This window comes from Cupressus sempervirens, chromosome 4 (genome assembly GCF_028749045.1).
Source record: "Cupressus sempervirens isolate cs-2001-9-10 chromosome 4, ASM2874904v1, whole genome shotgun sequence".
NCBI lineage: Eukaryota > Viridiplantae > Streptophyta > Pinopsida > Cupressales > Cupressaceae > Cupressus > Cupressus sempervirens.
Window position 1 is genome coordinate 535,511,604 of NC_143121.1, and position 22,210 is coordinate 535,533,813.

Sequence of the window (22,210 nt, forward strand, 5' to 3'; positions counted from 1 at the left end):
AATATTTTCTGAACCCTAAAGCAGATAGAGGGCAGTATTGAATCTGGCATTGGGATTGGTGAATGCCAAAGGTGTTGAGACTTAGAGTGAAGAGTGCTGAGTTTTAGAAAACGCTCTGCAAGATTTGGTTTGCCCTGTAATCAAGGGACCATTGCTAACAACACAATGATGCCCTCAAAAACTGTTCTGTATGAATTTAAAATTTTGCATGGGCACATGATGCAGATCTCTAGAGAAAAGGTAAAGCTACACCTTACAGGCAAGAGAGCTCTGGTGGTAAAGCAGTTGTTATGTGGAAGAACAACCCTCTGGGAGGCAAATAAAATAAAATGCTAACCTAAGTCACAGGATTTGCCGAATTTCACCCATGATTTTCGAATTTCAGCAAATTTTTACCCTTTCTGAACTTCATCCGAATTTTATGATATTTAATATAATACTGTTATTTATAATAATATTATTTTATTTTGATAAAATATTGAGTTATTTAATTTAGCAATGTCAAACTATTTTGACAATTTTGTGGATATATTACTTAGATTTATAAATAAATAGCTTTATATAAGTTAAATTTAATGTCAATTTTTCACCAAATTTTTACCCTTGTCAAATTGCATCCGAATTTTATGATCAACGAACTCGAATTCGAATTCAAACCTTGTGACTTAGATGCTAACTATCTCTTCAGTTGAGACTCCGCCAATGCCATGTTAGGCAAGAAGGTGTTGCATGAGGAAGATAAAATTGTCAAAAGGCGTTCTTGATAAGTTCAACTCTCTCTAGCCAAGTTAGCAAATCTAAAAGAATGGATCACTAAAAATTGGAGTCCAAACAATTAAAAATATAGCCTTGCACATAAGGATTCTTTGTTATGCTCTATGAATTTGGAAATGATAGAGATAATATTTTTCTTAAAAGGTACATGGCATTGTAATAAATGTTTGCCCCGTACAATGAGTGTTCAAACCATAACAAATTGCAAGTAAAATGTAACGATACATATATGCACAATGTATAGAGAACTCTCAAATATAATCATTGATCATAGGATTCCGATGTATCTCCACAATATTACCATTCTAACATAACGACTTAACTTGAAGAAATGTACAATGTTATATATAAGGGTGTTGACTAGCTATGAGTGCCAATCGTCAGCCAATTGTCGACCCCTCGACAACAACTAAAAACTACTAATTATCCTGACAAAGTCATCCCCCCTCCCCCCCCCCCCCCAAACAACACACAACAAAATGGGTAATGCAACTGCATACAAAAGAAATCAAAGAGTTGTAGTGGGGGGCTAGCAAGTATCCCTAATGAGGAAGGCAAAGGTGGAGTCAATGTCACAATTTGCTCCCTCAACTATTGGACCCACTTAGTATGTTGTTGCTATTGTCTCTCGGCTAACAATTGTCTCTACCAGACTGTCTTCACCATAAACACTGCCTTCATATTCTCTTTATGCTTCTAATTTGTCTTCTCCAGTGTTGCAATAAGACGAGTCTCCATTGCTACCCGCACATCCTTACTAGGATCTAACTGTTCCTCCAAGGCTCCCACTTGAGCCCTCCAATGAACTAGCTCATCCTCTACCATTCGGAGCTGAGTGGCCGACTCCTCCCAAGCTACAATCATTGTCACCCGCTTAGCCTCAGCCCCTACTACTAAATGTTAGACCCTAATAAGCTCAAAATACACATACAGTCAATGGGCCCTTGGTCTACTGATGAAGCTGAAAGTTTCTTAAAGAGCCCACCAAGTATCAAGTCTCGTTGAGTGCGTGGATTCGACATTGAAAAGGGATGAGGTCGAGATCGTCCTCCAAGCGAATTTGGCAAAATGAATACCCCTTAGAAGTTGGCCCTTGGAAGTTGCTACAAATATTTCGTGGAGGGTCTCCATCAAAAAAAAAATTTACCCATCCAAGAAACTTTTCTTAACCTCTTGAGCAAGGAGTGGGTCCTACTGGCTCCTAAAACCTCTAATCCTCCAACAAAGCAAGTGTCTCTATAGCAAGCCATCCCACAAATTGAAACATCGCACAAACTCCTTAGCACAACCCCTTATAGAAAATGCGTGCGAGTAGGTGCTCCATTTAGTCAGATAATTTCATGATGTACCAACACCTTTCTGCACAACTCCCCTTCAATGGCCCTATCAAGTCTAACCCCCCTGCTCAAGAAACTCCTATACATGCGATGGATTAGGGGCATAAAGTCCTTCCTAAGTGGTTTCCTTTCCCTCTAGTAGGTGTCACATCCTGCAACCCATTCACAAGCTTTATGTATAGTGTGGGCCACCATACCCCATGAACAACACCTTTCAAGTCGTGGAATCTAGTCCTATGTGGCCTCCTATCAGTTCTTTGTGTGCCTCTCTCAATAGCCATGGAATCTCTTCCTCCATAACACATCTCAAAACTTGGTCGAGTCCCATTTTATATAGCAACTAGTCAATCAATTGAAATGTCTAACTTCCAAGGGCCAACTTCCTTTTCTCTCCTAGCAGCATGACCCTTAAGCACCATAAAGTCAATTGTTATTCCCAATGTTGGTATACCATGACAGTAATGTTGCTATCTAGAAAAAGGTAAGCAAAGAGAAAGTCATTGTTCACTCCTAGAAGCTCTTAGGACTTGATAGGACTTGATCTATGATGGCTAATCAGCAATTACATGGATTTTTCATAATTGTACAATGATTATAAAGGTAAACTCTTGGGATAGGAGTAGCCACCTATTGATCATCCCTTAAATGATGGGTTTATTCATCTAGTACATTAATGCTTAATGGTCAAAATAGAATGTGAACAAAGTCACCTATAGATAGTGTTGGAATTGTTGTACAGTATAGGTCATCATGGGAAGTCCCTTTGTATCATACTATGGTTTCTTTCTGTTTTATATGGCACTCGACTTGCAAAGTAGATGGGGTGATCTAATGCATGCTCTCCTACCTGTGCCAATGTGGCACCAACAGCATAATTGTATGCATCCACATGTACGTGGAACTCTTTGTCCTTATTTGGGTATGTCGGGATAGGTGCAGCTGCCAGCCTCGTCTTGAGTTCCTCAAAGGCCATCTTCCATGCATACAACTCCCCCTTTCATGTCATCATGACAAGAGGATAAGAAATCTAGATAAAGTTCTTGATGAACTTTGGATAATATCCCGTGTCCAAGGAAGAACTTGACCCCTATTACATCCATTGGAGGTTCCATCTCGATGATTCCTCTTACTTAATCTAGAATTGTCTTCAATCCGACCTTGTACACAATAAGCCCAAGTAGATTCCCCTAAGGCGTCACAAACCGACATTTATTTGAATTTAATGTTAGTTGAGCTCGTTGACACCATTCCATGCATTCTCTTAAGGCCATCTACCGGGTGCCTTATTTATTATAGATGAACCATTTGTCTAAAAATGCCTTGAAGTTCCTCGTGAACATCCTATTGAAGATATGCAAGATTGTCCTTTGGAAGGTAGAGATGACATTGCACAACTCGAATGGCACTTAGTTGTAAGCTATGTTCCCCTGAGTTTCCGAGACAACAAATTTTTTTGCCGATTCAGGGGACAAAGGGGGACGGCAAATGGGGACGGCTATATAACAATAGGGAAAATTAAAATATATAGTGAACTTTAAAATATTTATATGAAAACATGGATAAAGCATGTACTTATACATAATAGAACCTTAAAATATAAGAATCAGCAGAATTTATATGCCAAATTTGTGTTACTTTAAGAGTCAAAGTCTAATTCATTCTAGAAGTCAAAGTCAAAGTCCCCTAGGTGTCACCAAGTTTGCAAGACGTTTCCGAGATAGAGGCGGCTGAAAATATACTGGGGATGTGTCCCTGGGTAACACTGGTTGTAAGCATATACACCGTCTTTAACCACAATTGTGGTTTTCAACTCGTCCTCTTTCACAATAGAGATTTGGTTGTACCCCAAAAATCTATTCATGAAGGAGTGCATTTCATGTCCAGTCACCACCTCAAGGATACTATCTGTGGAGGGTATTGAGAATGGGTACTTCATGGTGACCACATTTAGACACCAAAAATCCAGAGAAATGTGAATTTAATTTGCTTCTTTTTTTAATGATATCACAATAGTTGAGACCCACACTCACTTGTTTGCACCCAAAATATGTTTGCTTCCACAATTCGTTCTATCTCATGATTCACTTGTGCCGCATAATTCTTGTTCATACGGTATTGCCTCTTTTGTACTAGTTGGGTTCCTAGTACGAGAGGAAACCTGTTAGCCCATACCTCTAAGGTACTCATTTCAAGTCCTTATAGGTCTAAGCAAATAAATCTTTATATGCTCCTTAATAGTTGTTTCTTTTAGCACGAGATTCCAGTCATCATCATCTAGTATATTCCTCGGACTCACTTCACCACCTAGGTTTGTCTCCTTAAGTTTACGGTCCTTGTACCAGATGGACTTGTCCATGTCAAATGGTGCACCAAAGTCTCCCTAAAATGAACCACCCCTTCTTTATATTTTGCATACTCAGGTGGGAACATGTCTTTCACCCCCGACTCTTCTCCTATCTACAACAGATTACATTCTCAATGTAAGAGATCATTATCCTCCATTTGTGATTCTAAGAGCCCACTCAGTGAGCCTTCCTTATCTTCCAAACAACATTCCAATTCCAAAATGCCTTCCTCGTTTGGATACATCCATCATCTACCTTAACCTACTCCAGAGGGCTTTGATGGAGCTCAGATTTTTTGCAAAACTTTCAGCCTCCATTTGAGATTTGATGTTGGAGTTTTCATAAAACATTGTCATTGACGTTGAGAGTATAAGAAAAACCAATAATACTAGCAACTTCCTTATCTATAAGAGTAAACATACAAAAATGTGTAGTAGAAGATTGACTATGTAATAGCAGCACACATAAATGCAATGATACCCTGGTATCATTGAGCATCTAAAGCATAAAGCTACTTTCTAAAAGGTGACGAGATATTTATGATTTTGAAAGAGCCAGAACAGTATATGTTGAGACCAAAATGCACCAATGTAACAGTAGCATATGGTACATTCTGCAAGGTGATGAGAAAGATCAAATCGAAAGGCTAGCTGAGGACAAGGACATCTACAATAGGCATGCACATTCTTCAGCTTTAAGAAATATCTAGCCATAGGAGCAACTTTATATTCTTCAAACCTGGAGCTTGATAAAGTACGCAGCATACAGAGATGGAAACAACAGCATAATGATCAATAATCTTATATCAATTTAATAATTCTTGAATAACACAAGAAGTCAGTGGAAAAGAACATCAAAAATGATCTCAAGCGATAATTGGTAAAAGTTTAGTCTCGATGGAGGAGGGACTCCATAGCATCAATGAACAATGATACAAGAAGCTAGTTGTCATTCTTTCATACAGCTATTTCTAACCTAAGGTATTCATTGCAAGAATACCCAACACATACAAATCAGAATTGGAAGGAGCATATTTCATCAAAAACTATGCCGAGCGCACAATATGGAAGCCTGTTGAGTCATGCATTCACAATCTCCCTTTGTGTTTTGAGATGGCAAGAGCAATGCAGAGTGCAAACAGACCTGGCAAGAGGAAAGGCGTGGACATCAGAGAGGCAGTGATCAGTGTCCAGTATTGAATCAATATTGAGAATGGCAACATCAAATGTTATCTCATCGTTTTGTATCGGCAATTCGGTTCTAATATAATACAGTGCCGGTTATCACTAGAAGAAGCCCATATTATCGAAACCTTGACAGACAAAAGTTAAAACAACATATCTCAATCTGAGGCATGTTGCTGAAGGAGAGTATTGAAATCGCAGATGCAATGTATCAAACTTTGATATGCTGGAAGGAGGAACAATATATGCTCCATAATACATTCATGCAGAATATAAAATCAAATGTGCCGCAGTCAGACAAATCGAAGTTGTATGCACCAGAATGGAGATATGCAAAGCCCATACATATAATATTAAAGAACTAACTATTTACCAATCAATGAAATTTCATTATCTCATCTATAAACTAATTTCTAATTTAGTAATTAGATATAAATATATTTATACTTTGATCTTCACTATGTTTTTAAGTGTTAATTAATGCATATATATGTTTAGTAATAATATTATCATATGTCTTAATATATATAAACATATTAAATCTATATATTCTTGGTTCTAATTGTAAATGAATACATGGAAAATACATGAATATAGTCCTAATATAAAATTCAAGCTATCCTCCATTAACAAATTAGTAGAAAGTTGTTCGAATTGAAATGAACTTGTAGGTTAGTTAATATAATTGAATATGAATGAAAAGTAAACCATCGGTGGTCCCATAATAATGCAGGCATGCAGTAAAAGAATTAGGCTAGCTTCATCTAATAATTGTACATTATTAGTAAATAAAAGATTTTAATAAAAAAAAAATTCAATTAAAAAAAAAATTATTGGTTGTGTTTTGTTCTGTTAAATTTAGGGCATGACAAAATGTTATCTCATTGTTTTGTATCTGCAATTCGGTTCTAATATAATACAGTGCCAGTTATCATAAGAAGAAGCCCATATTATTGAAACCTTGACAGACAAAAGTTAAAACAACATATCTCAATCTGAGGCATGTCACTGAAGGAGAGTATTGAAATCGCAGATGCAATGTATCAAACTTTGATATGCCGGAAGGAGGAACGTTATATGCTCCATAATACATCCACGCAGAATATAAAATCAAATGTGCCACAGCCAGACAAATCGAAGCTGTATGCACCAGAATGGAGATATGCAAAGGCAGAATTACCTTCATACTTCAATAGGGATTGAAGATTGAAAAGGGGAAGCCATGAAAATATTAAGTGTGAAGTTTATTATACCAAACAAAATAAGGATATTTTATTAATCAAGCAATGCGATTAAATAATATGACTTTTTAATTTAATGGTCACATCCTCTTGTATACACAATATAAATAGTTGTAGAGTTATTTCACTTTAGAAAAATATTCGAAAACATTCGGATTCATATTCTAGAGAAAGTATTTTATATTTATTATTGTATGGAGGGATAAGGAGCAACATTATAACTTTGTAATATAAATTCTATTATTTTATTTTTATAATAAAATAAAATGTTCTTTGTTTATTATTAAAGGCGAAGAGATTTAAACTGCAGATGAATCGTCCTATATAATTATTATTTTTAAATTTTGTATACAATTTTAATATCAGGATAAGTGGACATGGACATTTAGCATTTTAAATTTGATCATCATAGATTACTATGAAATATTAAATTATTTCCGTATCTGTGTCCAGTTTGTCTCCCTACCAGAGGAGTTAAAATTCAATCTGGACATATTTTAGATTGCATAAATATTTGATTTGTTGCATCTTGATTATTTAATTGTTGGCAGTATAAGTGCATAAGAACTTTATGAATTGTACATGAAAATTCACTGAAGTTGACTCTATTGCCCGGATGAGCAGAGACACTGGTCTTTCTATTATTGAAGTCAAAAAATCTATATATTCCTCCCTGCCAGCATCAAATTCATTATTTACAAATATTTACAATTCATTCAATTCAAACACTCAGCATTCAGTTTCAGTTTCATTGAGTTCAAGGACCTTGCCAGTCGAAGAACTCCAAAGCTTAAATTCACTTTAGAAAAGCCTTGAACCAGGCAATCAGCGTTTGAAAAGAAGGTTTACCCACCTAGGTGTAGCAGAGCCTAAAGTGCAGGGAATTGAAAAGTATTCCCATTCGTTGGCTAGAACTAATTGTGGAATCCTATTGAAGAAGTGGTAGGCTCTTGGATTTCCAATCTGCAGTTTTGGGAACCAAAAGGCTCTACCTTGAACTTTGATCGCGAAGAGGATAGCAACTCCTCAATCACCACTTGCACTCTTAGGTCAATAAAAAACTTGCGTTGTCCAATCTCCATGGATAGCATGTTTCACTTCCAATTGTGGTTTACTTTCGTAATGATGAGTTGCCCTCACCTAAGGATCACATCGTAGCCTTCCTTTAGGAAAATTACTACAAAATCCAAAATGAAGGGTTGTGTACCTATAGTTACCTTTTGTGTTGTTAGGATTCGGATCAGCTTGATGGCATGTTAGTTGCCACCCCTAGATTCCCTTTCCAATCGTGGTAGGACCTTATTCTTGTGCCTCAAGATCTGATGCCCGGAATTTAGTTAAAGCCTTTGAGAACAAATTTAAATTGATTGATTATGAGGTGATAAGACCCCAGTATGACCCTGTCAACTTTGTAAAAGATCATCTAAAGCTAGGGTACACTCATAGGCATGTTCCGGATATTGAAGACTATTAGGCCGAATGTTATGATGAGTACCAAACCAGAGAAAGGTATTGTTCTAGGTTGACACTAGATGAGATAAAGTTGCATAATGATATTGTTGATGTTAGTGATCTTATAGATGATGGCTCTTACATGCGTCCCTCAACTTATTAGCAGATCAAGGACACTCCTATAGTGTCAATTCCACCTGATGGTCTTGTCATCAATACAATCGAAGTCCTCATGTGAGATATCATCACTAGGACAGGGACCAGAGCAAGGAAGAAGAGAACTAGAGCCGCGAGTTTTGCTAGTGGAGTAGCTTCCGGAACAGCCCAATCATCTGCTGCTACGTCCACTACTGCTGCTACATCAATATTAGTCAGACCGGCACAATCTGTTGGTGGAGGAGACCAACCTCCTGAGAAGAATGTCCAAATCACTCCAACCTGTGGAGGAGGATCTTTGCCAAATACTGGAAAAGTTGGAGATAAAGAGGCAGAGAAAGATAAAGACAAAGAAAAGGAGAAGGAGAAACCAGTAGCCAAGGGTTCCTCCCCTGTGCCAGTCATCAATCTTGATGGTGCCAATAACCCTCTAGATGGCCAAGAGCAGGAAGCATCCCATCAAGGTGACACCTCCAGTTGCAAGGAAGCTTTTTGATCCTACAACTTTGCAATCAACACTTAATGTCCTTTCAACTAAATCTTGGTTGGAAAAGACTATTGATCGAAAGAAGAGAAGGTGTGAGGAAAGTGCTCCATCTAAGGACCTTATTGCACAAGCAACTTCAGCTCAGCTAATATCAAAGAAGATGAAGAGACAGAAGACTATAGCAGCTCTAGCCACGGATTCTTCTACTAGTCACATGCTAGTAGACATTGCAGAACCTCAAAAGGAGGGAAAATTTCATGAGTTGACTCATAATGATTTTCAGATTAGAACAGTTGACATAGGCATTTCAATGCATGATTTTATGGTCAACATCTGGAAATCAACAAATGTGAAGATTGAAGATAGATTGGAGGAGTTAAGGTCAAAGAAAGAGGTATTGAAAGCCTCAAATAAAGAATTGATGGATTACATCAGAGCTGCACTTGGAAGTACCTCTACAAGCACATTTGACCAAGTGCAGAGGAGAACAAGAGTTTACTACTTAAGCTACAGCAGGAGAGGCAATTTGATCAAGTTGGTCGTGCTTGGATAGATGAAATGAAGGCCCAAGGTCCCCTTCTCATTTAGAACCTTGGGAATCTGCTGTTAGACACTGATAGATTGAGAGAAGCAATATCAAGTCACCAGACTTCAATGCACAAACCATCTAAGAGCCTAACAGAGCACTTGGCCCTGTTGCAAGAGGTGATCAACATGAAGACAAATGTTGTTGTGACCCATGGGATACTCAAGTCAGCCCAAGGACCATTGCTTCGTTGGAAGCAATCATTGTAATTCAAAATTGAAAGTTCGGTGAAGTCTGAGCATGAGTTGAAAGATGTCTATGATTTAGTGAAGAAAGTAATGGACAAGATATTCGAACATTTAAAGGTTTTGCACATTGAATCATATGTCACCAATAATGGCCAGTTGGTAGACATCGAGCAAATGAAGACTAAGTTTTTGTCATTCATTGAAGAGGCTATTGACCCATCAAATTTCTAACTGGCCAAAATTCTAGAACATTCAGCAGTGGATTGTGTTCTAAAGCGTGCACGGAGAAGCTCCAATCAAGGATCTCCAAAGTTGAAGAATTGACAGAAATGCATGATTATTGCATGATCAAAGCTGATAATATTCTCATTCCAAGTGTCCTACAACTAAGAAATGTAATTGATGCAATGAAGGCCTACAGAGCCAAATCCGTAACTCCAAAGAAAAACTAATGCTCTGTCAAAGTATTACATTCTCCCTAGAAGATGTGACAAGTGTCACCCCTTCTCTCTCTCACTTCCTGATATTGTAGCCATATTTGGCATTCTCCTCGTAGGCTAAAACTTTGTAACAGATGACTGACTAGTCAATCCTATTTTTAGAATGTATCTGTTCAAGGATGCTCTATTGAGTAATCATCAAATGTAACTGGCCAATTCTAAAGGGCCTATAAATGTAACTTTTTGAGAAGTAAATAACATTGGCAAAATTTTGATGTGTGCAAACCCCTATAGCTGGGACTACTATGTGAGACTCTACCTCCATATTTTGATTTTGTCGTTCATGTTAGTCTAGTTTTAGTTCCTATATGGTGCTTGGAATGACATGTGTTGTTAATGAAAGCTGTGGGGTTGCAAATAAACTAGGTTTTCTTTCTTTCTTTTCAATTATTATAAGCTTTATTTCCCTCATTTACAGTATTATCTCATTTCCTTTGTTCTATGCAAGTTAGTGCATGTGCATTTTCATGCATGTGTGAGAAGCTCGGGAATTGGTTGATGTAAGCTACTGAGTAGGAAGCAAGTAGTTCTGAAATCTCAATAATCTGGGTAATCTGGGTATTGCTTAGTTGATCATACTTTCTCTTCTTATGCAGTATGCATTTTTAGATAGTCTTGCATTGTTGCATCTTGCATTCAGTCAATTGGATAGACTGCATTTAAGTGTTAGAAGAACTTAAAGTGACTCATGTGCATTCATAGATGTGGAGCTTTGTGAGTCATCATCTAAAATCCGCCTAGATTGTTTGTAGTTTTGGGCAATCTGATCATACCTCTTCTCCTCTCTAGGTAAGAGCATACCCCTAAGTCTTGCCAATCTACTAAAAACAATATTCATTGCAAATCTTTGCATACACGGAAGTTGTACCTTTTCAATTTAGGGGTCCTTGATTGAACACCTACTTTGTCCCATTCTGTTGTTAACTACTTTGTCTTTCACAAAATTGGACATATTAAGAGTCAGGGTATAAAACCAAATCAAGGAAGACAAATTGTTAACCAACACACTGTTTGTTGGTCAAAAGGTCAGTCCATTATGCTTGAAAGCTATACACAACAACTATATATACCAGTGAAAACATAATGATATACCAATAACCAAAACATACAAATTACACAGAGATGGCAAAATATCACTTTTATTGATTGTACCAAGGGACTACATTACCAGTGTTTCCAATATTACCATACCATACCAATTTTCAATTATCCCTACATATAGCGCTCCTGTTGGTAACAACTAACAAGAACCAACCGTCGTGACTCTTGGTCCATGTGTTTTCATAACGACTTAAAGTACCTTAATTACTTCATTACTAGCCTACAGTCAGTTCTCTATATTGATTTCCTCTCATCAGTTCTAAAGTGCGAGGAATGTTTGCGCCAACAACCAAGGAAGGTGACACGTCAAACGGTCAATTGGTTGGACTTACATCGAGGGCACTCCACACGACACCCTTCGGAATTCCTTCCCATGCAACTTCCTTCACACGTGTCTCAATGGATGCTTGAAGTAGTGAGATGAAGTCGCTCATCAACTCTCGTTCGCCTTCGAATAATTATGGGTTCTCGTCTTCATGCTCTTGACGACTACTCTACTTGTAGTCTGTTGGTTGCCCCATTGCTTTTCGTTCGCCATCCATACTTTGAAGCTTCCAAAAATCTTAAAGGCAACGGCACCAGATGTTTACTGCCTATGGTAAGAGTAGTTTGATGCATGCTACTGTATAAGAGTATAATAGATGAAGTAAATGCAAGGACAACATCCAAGAACCACCATGTATTCCATTAATATCAATCCGAGTTTACATCCACAATATTACCAATCCGGATGACAATGATAATACTAGTGCCCTCTTCCATCTCAGGGAGTGTACATATAACCTTTGAGGGGGTGTGATGTAGACTATCGTGACCACAACTACCTACTACTCAACCACGCTAACTACCAACGACATGATTAACAAACAACAAATATGATTTTACCGGCAACAAGTAACATATATGGAGAGTGAGGTCAATCATTTCTATCATAAAGTTTAATACCTCTTATTTTAATCCAATTGGATTTGCACATATTACTAAGATCAGATCAGCAATAGCAAGTGCATCACCATAGGCGATATTGCCTTCCAGTCATTGCATACAAATATTTGATATTGCAATCAGGTCGCTGTAAGCGATTATAGAATAAGTTGATAAGCACATCCTCCATTGCCATATCAAACAAGGCTAATATTATTGGTTAGAAAAAAAGATCTATTGGCATACTCCTCAATATTATATCGGATAGTGCAGGGATCTCTATTTATATATTGTTAATGGAATAATAATAATAATAATACCATTTTCAAATTATCAATTGCACCATTTCAAGAGTGAAAGAAAACTCTTCAAAATTATTTGTATCCACCAGTATTTCCTCTATTCATTGCTTCAACAACCTCACCTACTTTTGTGGTTTCCTGACCAAGTTCACAATGAACACAGAAAGCCAGCTGAACTCTGTTCCAGATGTTTACTTCTAGTGATTTCCATATCACCACTTCATTCTTAAGAAAACAAAGAATGATTTTGATAGCAAGCTCTTCAGTTTTAGTTTACAGAAGGTAATTTTGATAAGCCCTTTGTTCTTATGATGTCAAAGAATCTTCAAATTGTTTCCGGAACATATAACATGAAACCTGACCTGATTTTGGTACAGTTTCAATAACAATCACACAACTAGGTAACAGTAATACCCTATAACTATTGCCAACAAATCATTCTATAGCATTGCAAATATCATCAGTAGTTATGGCATTCTTCAGTTCCTACTAACAATAGCAAATCATGTTAAACACGAAAATGAGAGGATATAGGCGATTATCATTAGATTTACACATATGTGCACAGCCACAAACAGACACGTCAAAAACTTGAAGATAAAATGAGAGAAAATATTGCTCTCCTCTCATGGATAAACTCGCAATATTGAATAAAACCACAGGTAAGATAAAACATCATTTATGATAACACAAGAATCAAATTGAAATTCATGACACAGCTAAATATAAAAGCAACAAAAGAAAACAATGAGGACCCATTTGACAGCACAACACCAGAAATGTAGAATAAGAACAAATTTAAATTGAAAATTGAGAAAGAATGTACTTTAAGTTTAAAAAAGACTCAATTTTTAATAAAAGATCAACTACAAATACAGGAAAAGCTGAGAAGTATTAAATTAAAACTTTGAATTAACATAAAACAGTACTAGCAAAAAGTCAAGGACTCTGGTAGCAGAAAATATCAGGAAACCTAAGTTATAACCTAGGAAAAAGTTCCAAGTTGCCTGAAATTTTTTAAGTGTCTGTGTCTGAGTTCTGGTACAAGGAAATTGGAACACACAAGCATAACCTTATGAACATAATCAAAATTCAAATAGGTGCTGCCATGATGTACCTTCCAATAATGCCTGGAAGTAACCCACCGCTCAATCTGCATTAAATGGAAGTTCTTAGTCAGAAAGTATCACTCCAGGGTATAAATAAAGAAACAATGCACTACCTGATAAGTGAAGATAGTTGTTTTCATGTAAAAGAAATTATCTATGGACTGTATACCCAATTCCTGAAAATCCTCCACCTGCAGAGAATCCCCTATCACTACGCTCAACAACATTCATTGTCAAGTCAATTTTTCCTGTATCTGCATGGAATTCAAAAACAAAAAAATCATCACCACCGCTTCTGCTGCAATCATCTAGTCACTATAACATTATATACACAAGCCAGATGAGATACCGTGGAAATCTTCAAGTGAAATAATGTGATACAAGTAATTAGGTAAAGATGCAGATTTTTTATTAAATTATGACATTTATTCAAAGGAATGAATTAGACAAGCCAATATATAAACCACAAGAAATCTTTTATAAAAAATTTTACTGCTTGCACCAGGTGACATTCATGCTAAACCACCACTACCATTGAAAACGATAGCAATGCTATATACATCAAAATGTATTCCATTAGAATTTCAAGCTCAAGACCAGCATAGAATAGAAAAAATAGATGTCCAAGAGATATGTAGGCTACACACGTAACAAAGAGCTATGGAAATTGGAACTCTCGGGATTTGGCAAGGAGCACTTTGGCCCTTCCAATTTGGGCATGTCTAGACTGTTCCGATACACTTCTGATGTACCTAAGGCATATACTTGGCTTGGGTGGTCAATCTTCTTCGAGCGAATAAGAAGAATCAAGAAACGAGACTAGAACATGCCAACTGGTGGCCTGCAACTGGATGGTGCTGGGCTGCTGACTTGGAAGGCATTTCTCTTTGCACCTCTGATGCTTTCAGTACTTTCATGTATGACTTCTACAATCAAATTTTCGTGGTCAAACCCAGAGTGGGAAAGTCCTGGATACAACCGGAAAGGAATAAAACATCCCCCACCACGCAATAAACACCCATAAAAGGCCCATCTGGTGATGATCCTATACATGCAGAGATGTCCGTGGTGACGTTACTCTTTGGGGTGGAAGTCAAGAAGCAGAATAGTGGCTGAAGGATGTAAAGACATCCCACAACTAACATGGGTGCTGAATGAATGAATGAATGAGTTTTAATGAGGTCCACAAGACCATCAGTCTATGGGAACTAGAGAAACATTGTTTACAATTTTCAAGTTCTATTCATTGTCAGCTCTTCTGTTTTGGAACTTGAACAAGAAGTCCACAGTTGTGTGATGTGTTGCCTACTCAAATAGCTCATTTAGACTACTCCCTTCGAATTGCCCCTATATTGTAAACAAATATATTCACATGTTGCATATATTCAAATATATTCACATGTGTCATTTAGGTTCCGCCAACCGTTTATTGCAGAAAAGACAAGTTTCTTCATCCCACTCCTTAGGTATCATCCATCTTCCCATCTCACATATAAAATGGTAGGACCAAATTCTGATTTGTGCATCTAGAAGTTTATCATCATGCTCATTCAAGGGGCTAAACTCTTTAATATAAAGTGTGTTTTTCGACCACACTGCTTTGTCCACATGGCAATTCTAAATTTTTCAAACAGACTTTTTTATCTTTTTATTATTGTCGGGTTACTCTTGCAAATCAATGTCCCACTTGCTGATCCACTTGTTTTGCTTCATTCCAGGATCCTTCCTTAGTTCTAATTCCTCCTTAACAATCATTTTAATTAAGTTTTTCATCTATTCATTTGAAGAGGAACATCTCCTGATGTCAATAAAAGACAGATCCTAAAACTTTTTTAAAAAGCCAACAAATCCTATAACTTTTATTTTTCTCATTTTTCATTCAATGCTATTATGCTGTATCTTATATTTTATTATTTATGTTTTAACTTTTGCAGTAATAAAATTAAGAAGAGATTGCCAGCTTTTCTCCAGCTGCACAAAACTGGAGTACATACTTCGTGCAAGGGCACCCTCATGCTCACAATGGTCAAACTTGGATTTTTGTTTCATTTTACGTTGTTTCATGTCAATAAGGTCCTTTTGGATCATCAATGACCATTTGGAACCATTTGTACAAATTAGAGGTCAACAGGGTACTAGATGTAAGAGTTATCAAAATTGAAATTGTTGTCATGACAACTTTTCCTAATGAGGTTCAAAAGGTAGTTGGGGTCAGTTGGAGGCGCCAACTAGTTCGTACGGGCATAAATAGACAGATTTCCCATGCCCATGGGATTTATGGTTTGGTTTTTTGGAAGTGGAAGCAATAAAAACACTTTGTTTTCTGCATTTTCCAAATGTTTATGTCTCTAACAGTCATTGGTACGGCCCATACTTGCAACACCAGTGCCTGGAACCGATTGGGGTTGAAGCAATATTGAATCCTCTTTCTATTGCTTCTTGCTTCATTCAATTTCATCGATAAATAAGCAAGAGCTTAAAAACCTAGGTATGGTAACCAGACAGTTTTAAAAATGTCTTTCTTGGCCATCCACCAATAGAAAATGCTCATAGTTGGTTGATTGGCATGTAAACATATGTATCTTCATTTTCAAAAAGGGCAGAGACTGATGTTGGAATTTGTGCATGTTTCAAACAACTGGTAGTCTGATATTCCTATGTATCAGACCTAAAGAGACAGTGACAGTGAATAAACACCCATAAAGGTACAGACAACTGGTCAAGTTTTTGTGTAACATCATTGGATGTGTTGGGTGTTGGATCCCAAAACCGGAGATTGGAAATCCAAGAGCATGCCACTTCTCCGATAAGGATCTCTCAATCAGTTCTGGCCAACGAACAAGAATCACCTTGATTCCCTTGCACTTTAGGCTCCGCTACACCTAGGCGGGTAGACCTCCTCCTCAAACACTAATTGCTTGGTTCAAGGCTTTTCTATAGCGAATTTAAGCTTTGGAGTTCTTTGGCTGGCAAGGTCCTTGAACTCGATCAAAATGAAACTAAAAACTGAATAATGGTTGGATGTATAGTATAATTGAATAATAATTAATTTGATGCTTGTAGGAAGGAAGTTATAGATTTTCTAACTTCAATCATAAAAAAACCAATGCCTCTACTCATCCGGGCAACAGAGTCAACTTCAGTGAATTTCACGTACAACTTTATAATGTTCTAGGCACTTATACTACCAACAATTAAATAATCAAGATGCGATAGATCAAATATTTATGCAATCTTACATTAGTCCAGATTGAACTTTAACTCCTCTGGTAGGGAGAAAAACTCGACATAGATACGGAAACAATTTGATATTTCACAATATCTGTGATGATCGAATTTAAAATGCTAAATGACCATGTCCACTTATCTGATATTTAAATTGTATACAGAATATTAAAAAAAATATATAAAGGACGATTCATCTGCAGTTTAAATCTCCATGACATTTAAAAATTAAACAAAAGACATTTTATTTTATTATAAAAATAAAATAATTGAATTTATATTACGAAGTCATATTATAGCCCTTATTCCTCCATACAAGTAGATATAAAATACTTCTTCTTCAATATAGATGTTTTTCGAATGTGTTATGTCTAATTGTTTTATCTCTGCCCCTATATATGTATCCTATTTTTCTAAAATTGTGACTTTTCAAAAATAGTATTACACCTCTTACTAATTAAACGCGGAGATTGTTCTAAGTCACGGCTCAAGATATCCAAAGCGAAATTATTTCAATTACCAATGATATCAAAGGCAGCTTCCATGAATTTCCTTAATCGCATCTTCTCAGCTTTTGACCTTAATTTATTAGATTTGGCTGGTACATCCTGAAGGTTATCGGCTATGATTTATATCATTGATGCTTAGAAAATCGTTTCCATATTAATTCGTTGTCTTGTTTAATGTCTCTCTCAACTCCTTAATGCCTGACGCACATATCAGGATACGTATTCTTTGTAATTATAACAGGCTTTGATAACTTCACTCCTCATCACCATAATTTGTCGTTTATCACTGCTCTTCATCAATGCTATCCATTCAATGATCTGGCTTCAAAACTCATCGTCTCTTTCAACATAGTCTTCATTCTCCTCAAGCTCCTTAAGATTTATAATATTAACTTCTACTTTACACCAAGCTGCTCCTGAAACTCTACAATATGCATCGTATCATTATGAATACCCCAGATTTCTTTAAAGTTCTATCCATATTGGATGACGATAGTCACTCCTGCCTTTGCTAATACATAAATCACTAACGCGGTCTCTGGCCTGAAATTTCACGCAAAGACTTCTTTGTCATAGCACCATATATGCGAAGGATAATATCAACTGTCATAGAATCCATAAAACCACATTCATCATAGCAGACATCAGAGGAAGGAGAACATTTTTCATTCAACCAACTTGTACTTTCCATCTATGAGCCTGGATTAACAATAATAGATCAGGACAGGATTCATGAGAGCAAATAAATGTGAGTGAGAAATTTCTCTGCTTATCAACAAGGCATCTGTAGCTTCCAATAATGTCCCATGATATCCATTAGGCTCTTCTCCCCAATATCAGCATATCTTGTCTAGACCAGATTCCAATTGGATTGTAAATGCAGAGTAATACAGATTCTTAGTAAAAAAAAGAAAAAGGTTATACAGAGTGAAATTATTTAAACGCTGAACTTAAAAGGATGGCCTTTTTAGAATTGTGTTTACATATGACAGTGGGGTATGAAACTTGAAAATTTAACTTGGGAATATAAGGGATAAGGGTATCATAACTAATCAGATAAAACAATTTATCCTCATGGCAACATGTTAATGACCCAAAAGATAAAATTGATAGTAAAGATGAGTGAACGAGAGTATATAAATGGTGGCCTTAGTTTATTAAATTAGGGTTCCATGATTGGGGACGACCGGCTGTGGGGGGGGGTGCAGGGGGAAATGGTCGGGTGGCCTGGAACCAAATCACATTGATTAGGATCCTCATTATTAGTAAAAATCAAACAAATGCTATGACTGACCTGTTAGGACAGTGATTTTGACAGTTTGATAAGAACTGTGAACCCTCTCAAACTGTGACTCTTGCATTGAGTGGATGGTGAAATCTCCTTGAGACATTTAGTTGACTCTGCCATAGATGTCCTTAAAGCCATATTGGGGGTTAGAGACTCGATAACATTTTTTGTTATACTCATCAAGAGTTGAAGCCATAACCCTGTCAATTCTAAAATAGTGCAGAATTAGATGCTTGGAGTTTAATGGTGTACGTTATTAATTTAAGAATATCTCATTGTTCTTCAAGTCATGTGGCAAGTGTCCTAAGCCATTGTGCATAGGTTTAAGTCTTATAGTGACCCATGGGGAAGCCTAGAAGGTGCCTCCAAAAGGAAAATTTGATGATGAGTTGTTGAAGCCCCTACAGGTTGGGATTGTCTTCATAGCTCTAATTAGTGCCTCTGCTTCAGTACTCTTTCATCCGCTTGGTTAAGGGCAAACATGAGTGTAAAAAAAGCTCAGGATTTAGCCTGTGCTAACTCCAGCCCTATTTTCTTGTCACATTTAGACACTTCAATACAATGAAGCATGACAAAAAATTGAGATTTCAGTAGTGAGTGTGCTGATTTAGATGTTGCAGTTGCACAGCTTGCCACCCAAGTCTATAAATGAGGCAGCTTGTGCACACAACACAAAAGTTGATTGCAGTTCCACTGAAATTGATCCTGATGTTGACGATGATACATTTGATGAAGAAGAGAAGGAAGACAATAAGTATTGATGAATTTTCAATCGTGTAATCACATTTTTGGACTTGAGTTTTTAATTCTTGCAAATTATTATCATGGGGTATTTAAATATTCTATTTATTGGCAATTATGAGAACCACTGTTCATAGAGTTTATAATTTTCAATATCATTGTGCTACTCATACATATTATAAATATACATTGATGGAAGAAAATGCAATTTCATTGAGTTTGGAATTATCCAATGTATTTGATTGCGAACTATTTGATTCTTTTGATGCACTAAACTCTTCCCATTTAAACGAACAAGAGTCTTAAATTTATTTGTTCAGGCTCGTCACCGGTTTGCAAGCCCATCTGGGAAGAAAATCATGATACAATCTGTTCAAAGATGTAATGAATCCCTTTCTGTAAAGGAGAACAAGGCTAGCAACACTATTTTTCAAGAAATAAAAGACAAAGTGGATCGATGAAGTGTGTCATTTTGAATAGAAACAAATTATGTACCCTTTTGCTTCTAGCCTTTAGATGATAAACAAACTGTGGCAAGTAATTATTGGTCAAGGAAGAATTTATAGAGCACTCAATTATTATCATTAAGTTAGAAAAGAAAGAAAATAAATGCTAACATTACAGACAATAGCAAATTGACAATTATACACAATCTAATCAGCCTTGTAATAATTTTAGAAAGCCTTTTATGCAAAAAAATTATTTTAAGAGGAATCCCCTTTCTCTTTGCTCAGTTAATTGCATTTTTACCAACAAAAGATTGGGTGATATATAATGCTTTGGTAATATATTTGGACAGGATATCAGACATTGGGTGTATTAAACAAAGAGAAGGATAAATATACTTACCACCAGCTGGATGTGGAACCATATTAGCATCTTCCATGATTCCCATTGTTAGTACAGTCTCCACATCTCTTTTTCCTTGTTGTACACTGTAAACCTGGAAAAAATGTTTCAAAGTTTGCTTCTCTAAAAATGCTCACCAATGGATGACAATTGACAAAGGCCTACAGTTCACTTCCATTCCAAGTAATAAATGCATAAAACATAACATAAAAACATGACATGCCTCAAATTGCCCTGGGACGAGAATTATTTATGCCACATGGAGTATAGAAAATAAATAAAAGTTTATTTTATTCTATAAATCCCGCTACTTGCAAAAAACAGATGTCTAAATTTATGTTTTATATAATCGAGTATATGTTCCATCCATCTATCCCAATTAATTAATGTAAATTTTAAAACAGAAAAAATATTGATAAAAGCTAGTAAAGAGTGGTGGTTGACGACACAACGTAAATCCTCAGATAAAATCAATAGGAGCAAAGGACTCGTTCAAATTTCACTTGTTCGAGAATAGTACTGATGTGATCATAGAGATGATCACAAGGTACCTAATAAGTGGGAAATCAAACAGAAAATATTTCACACACAAAAGACATATTTCACTTCAAAAATCACTTCTATTGACAAAGGGAAACCAAAGACTGCATGCATATGATTGTATGGGTTTACCTAAGTACAAGTCCAAAGAACAGGCATGGATCTGCAAATTGTAAATGTAACAGGTACACTGTGTGTACAAAGAGTGCCACACACACCTACACAACTAACAATTTCACAGAAGTGAAAAAATAATAAAAAATTAAACAAGATTTTATAAAAGAGAAAATAGCTTTATCTTGAATATAACTGACCCAATCATAGTTGTATACATTTGATAACATAGTTAAAACGTTTGGATCAAAAGCAAGCCTATAATTGAAGGTGTTCTATAGTTCATATGCCAGTAAATCTGAAAAAATTGCTTCATATTTACTCAAGCCTTGTTGACATCTGTCAAACTTTGAAGATCGTATAAGGATGTCACTTTGCGAATGGCAATCGAAAACATAAGATGTTTAGAACAACAAAGATTCTCAATGCTTTCCTAATCGCTCAGTACTTTGATTATTTAAGGTTTTCTGGCATTGGTCCATATGGTATGTAAGGGCAATCATCATACAAATAGGGACCATCCCATCCAATTAAAAAAGGAGTAGATCAAATGCTCGTAGTTCAAGCTACCATCAACCCGAGTAAGTATAACCATATAAGAAACAGAAACCAAAAGCAGCATGTGATTTTGTTTATTATATATTTAAAAAGTAATCTAGATTTTTTCAGCACATACTGGAACTTTCTGACTTTTTTATATGGTAAATTGCCATATAAAAAACTCACCGTATAAAAAAGTCAGAAAGTTACAATATAAATGGCCTGGCAATTTACCATATAAAAAAGTCAGAAAGTTCCAGTATATGCTGAAAAAATCTAGATTACTTTTTAAATATATAATAAACAAAATCACATGCTGCCTCTGGGCCAAAACTGGGGACCTGGCCCACAGGCATGAATGGCATGCACTTTCTCACACACACAAAGGATTAAGAGAACAGAAGCAAGCCCAACAGCTCCGAAGAGATTTCAAACCCAGGTCATCACTCTGGTAATGCTCCAGCTTTACCGCTTACTCACACACACTGGAATACTTACCAATTTCATAGCATCCATACAATGATCATGGTACGAAATATTTCAAAAGGTTGGCAGTTATGAATTAGTACAGCTGAAAGATAGCTGAAATTTACATCATTCACTCAATGACAGACACTATAAATGTAAAGCAAACATGAGTATAATTGAATGAAATATTTCAAAAGGTTGGCAGTTATAAATTTAGTCACACACACTGGAGTACTTACCAATTTTATAG

At 36.3% G+C, this 22,210-nt stretch overlaps 1 protein-coding gene across 1 annotated transcript in view; it reads right to left on the minus strand.

Annotated features, from left to right (window-relative positions):
• Window positions 1–22,210, minus strand: part of OEP80 (outer envelope protein of 80 kDa) — a 149,469-nt gene that overhangs the window by 58,068 nt on the left and 69,191 nt on the right. The window contains exons 6-8 of the mRNA XM_089825818.1: window positions 20,299–20,392; window positions 13,856–13,940; window positions 13,695–13,730 (exon numbers count right to left, since the gene is read on the minus strand). Of these exons, the coding sequence (XP_089681944.1) occupies window positions 13,695–13,730; window positions 13,856–13,940; window positions 20,299–20,392 (215 nt within the window). The remainder of the gene's footprint in view (window positions 1–13,694; window positions 13,731–13,855; window positions 13,941–20,298; window positions 20,393–22,210) is intronic.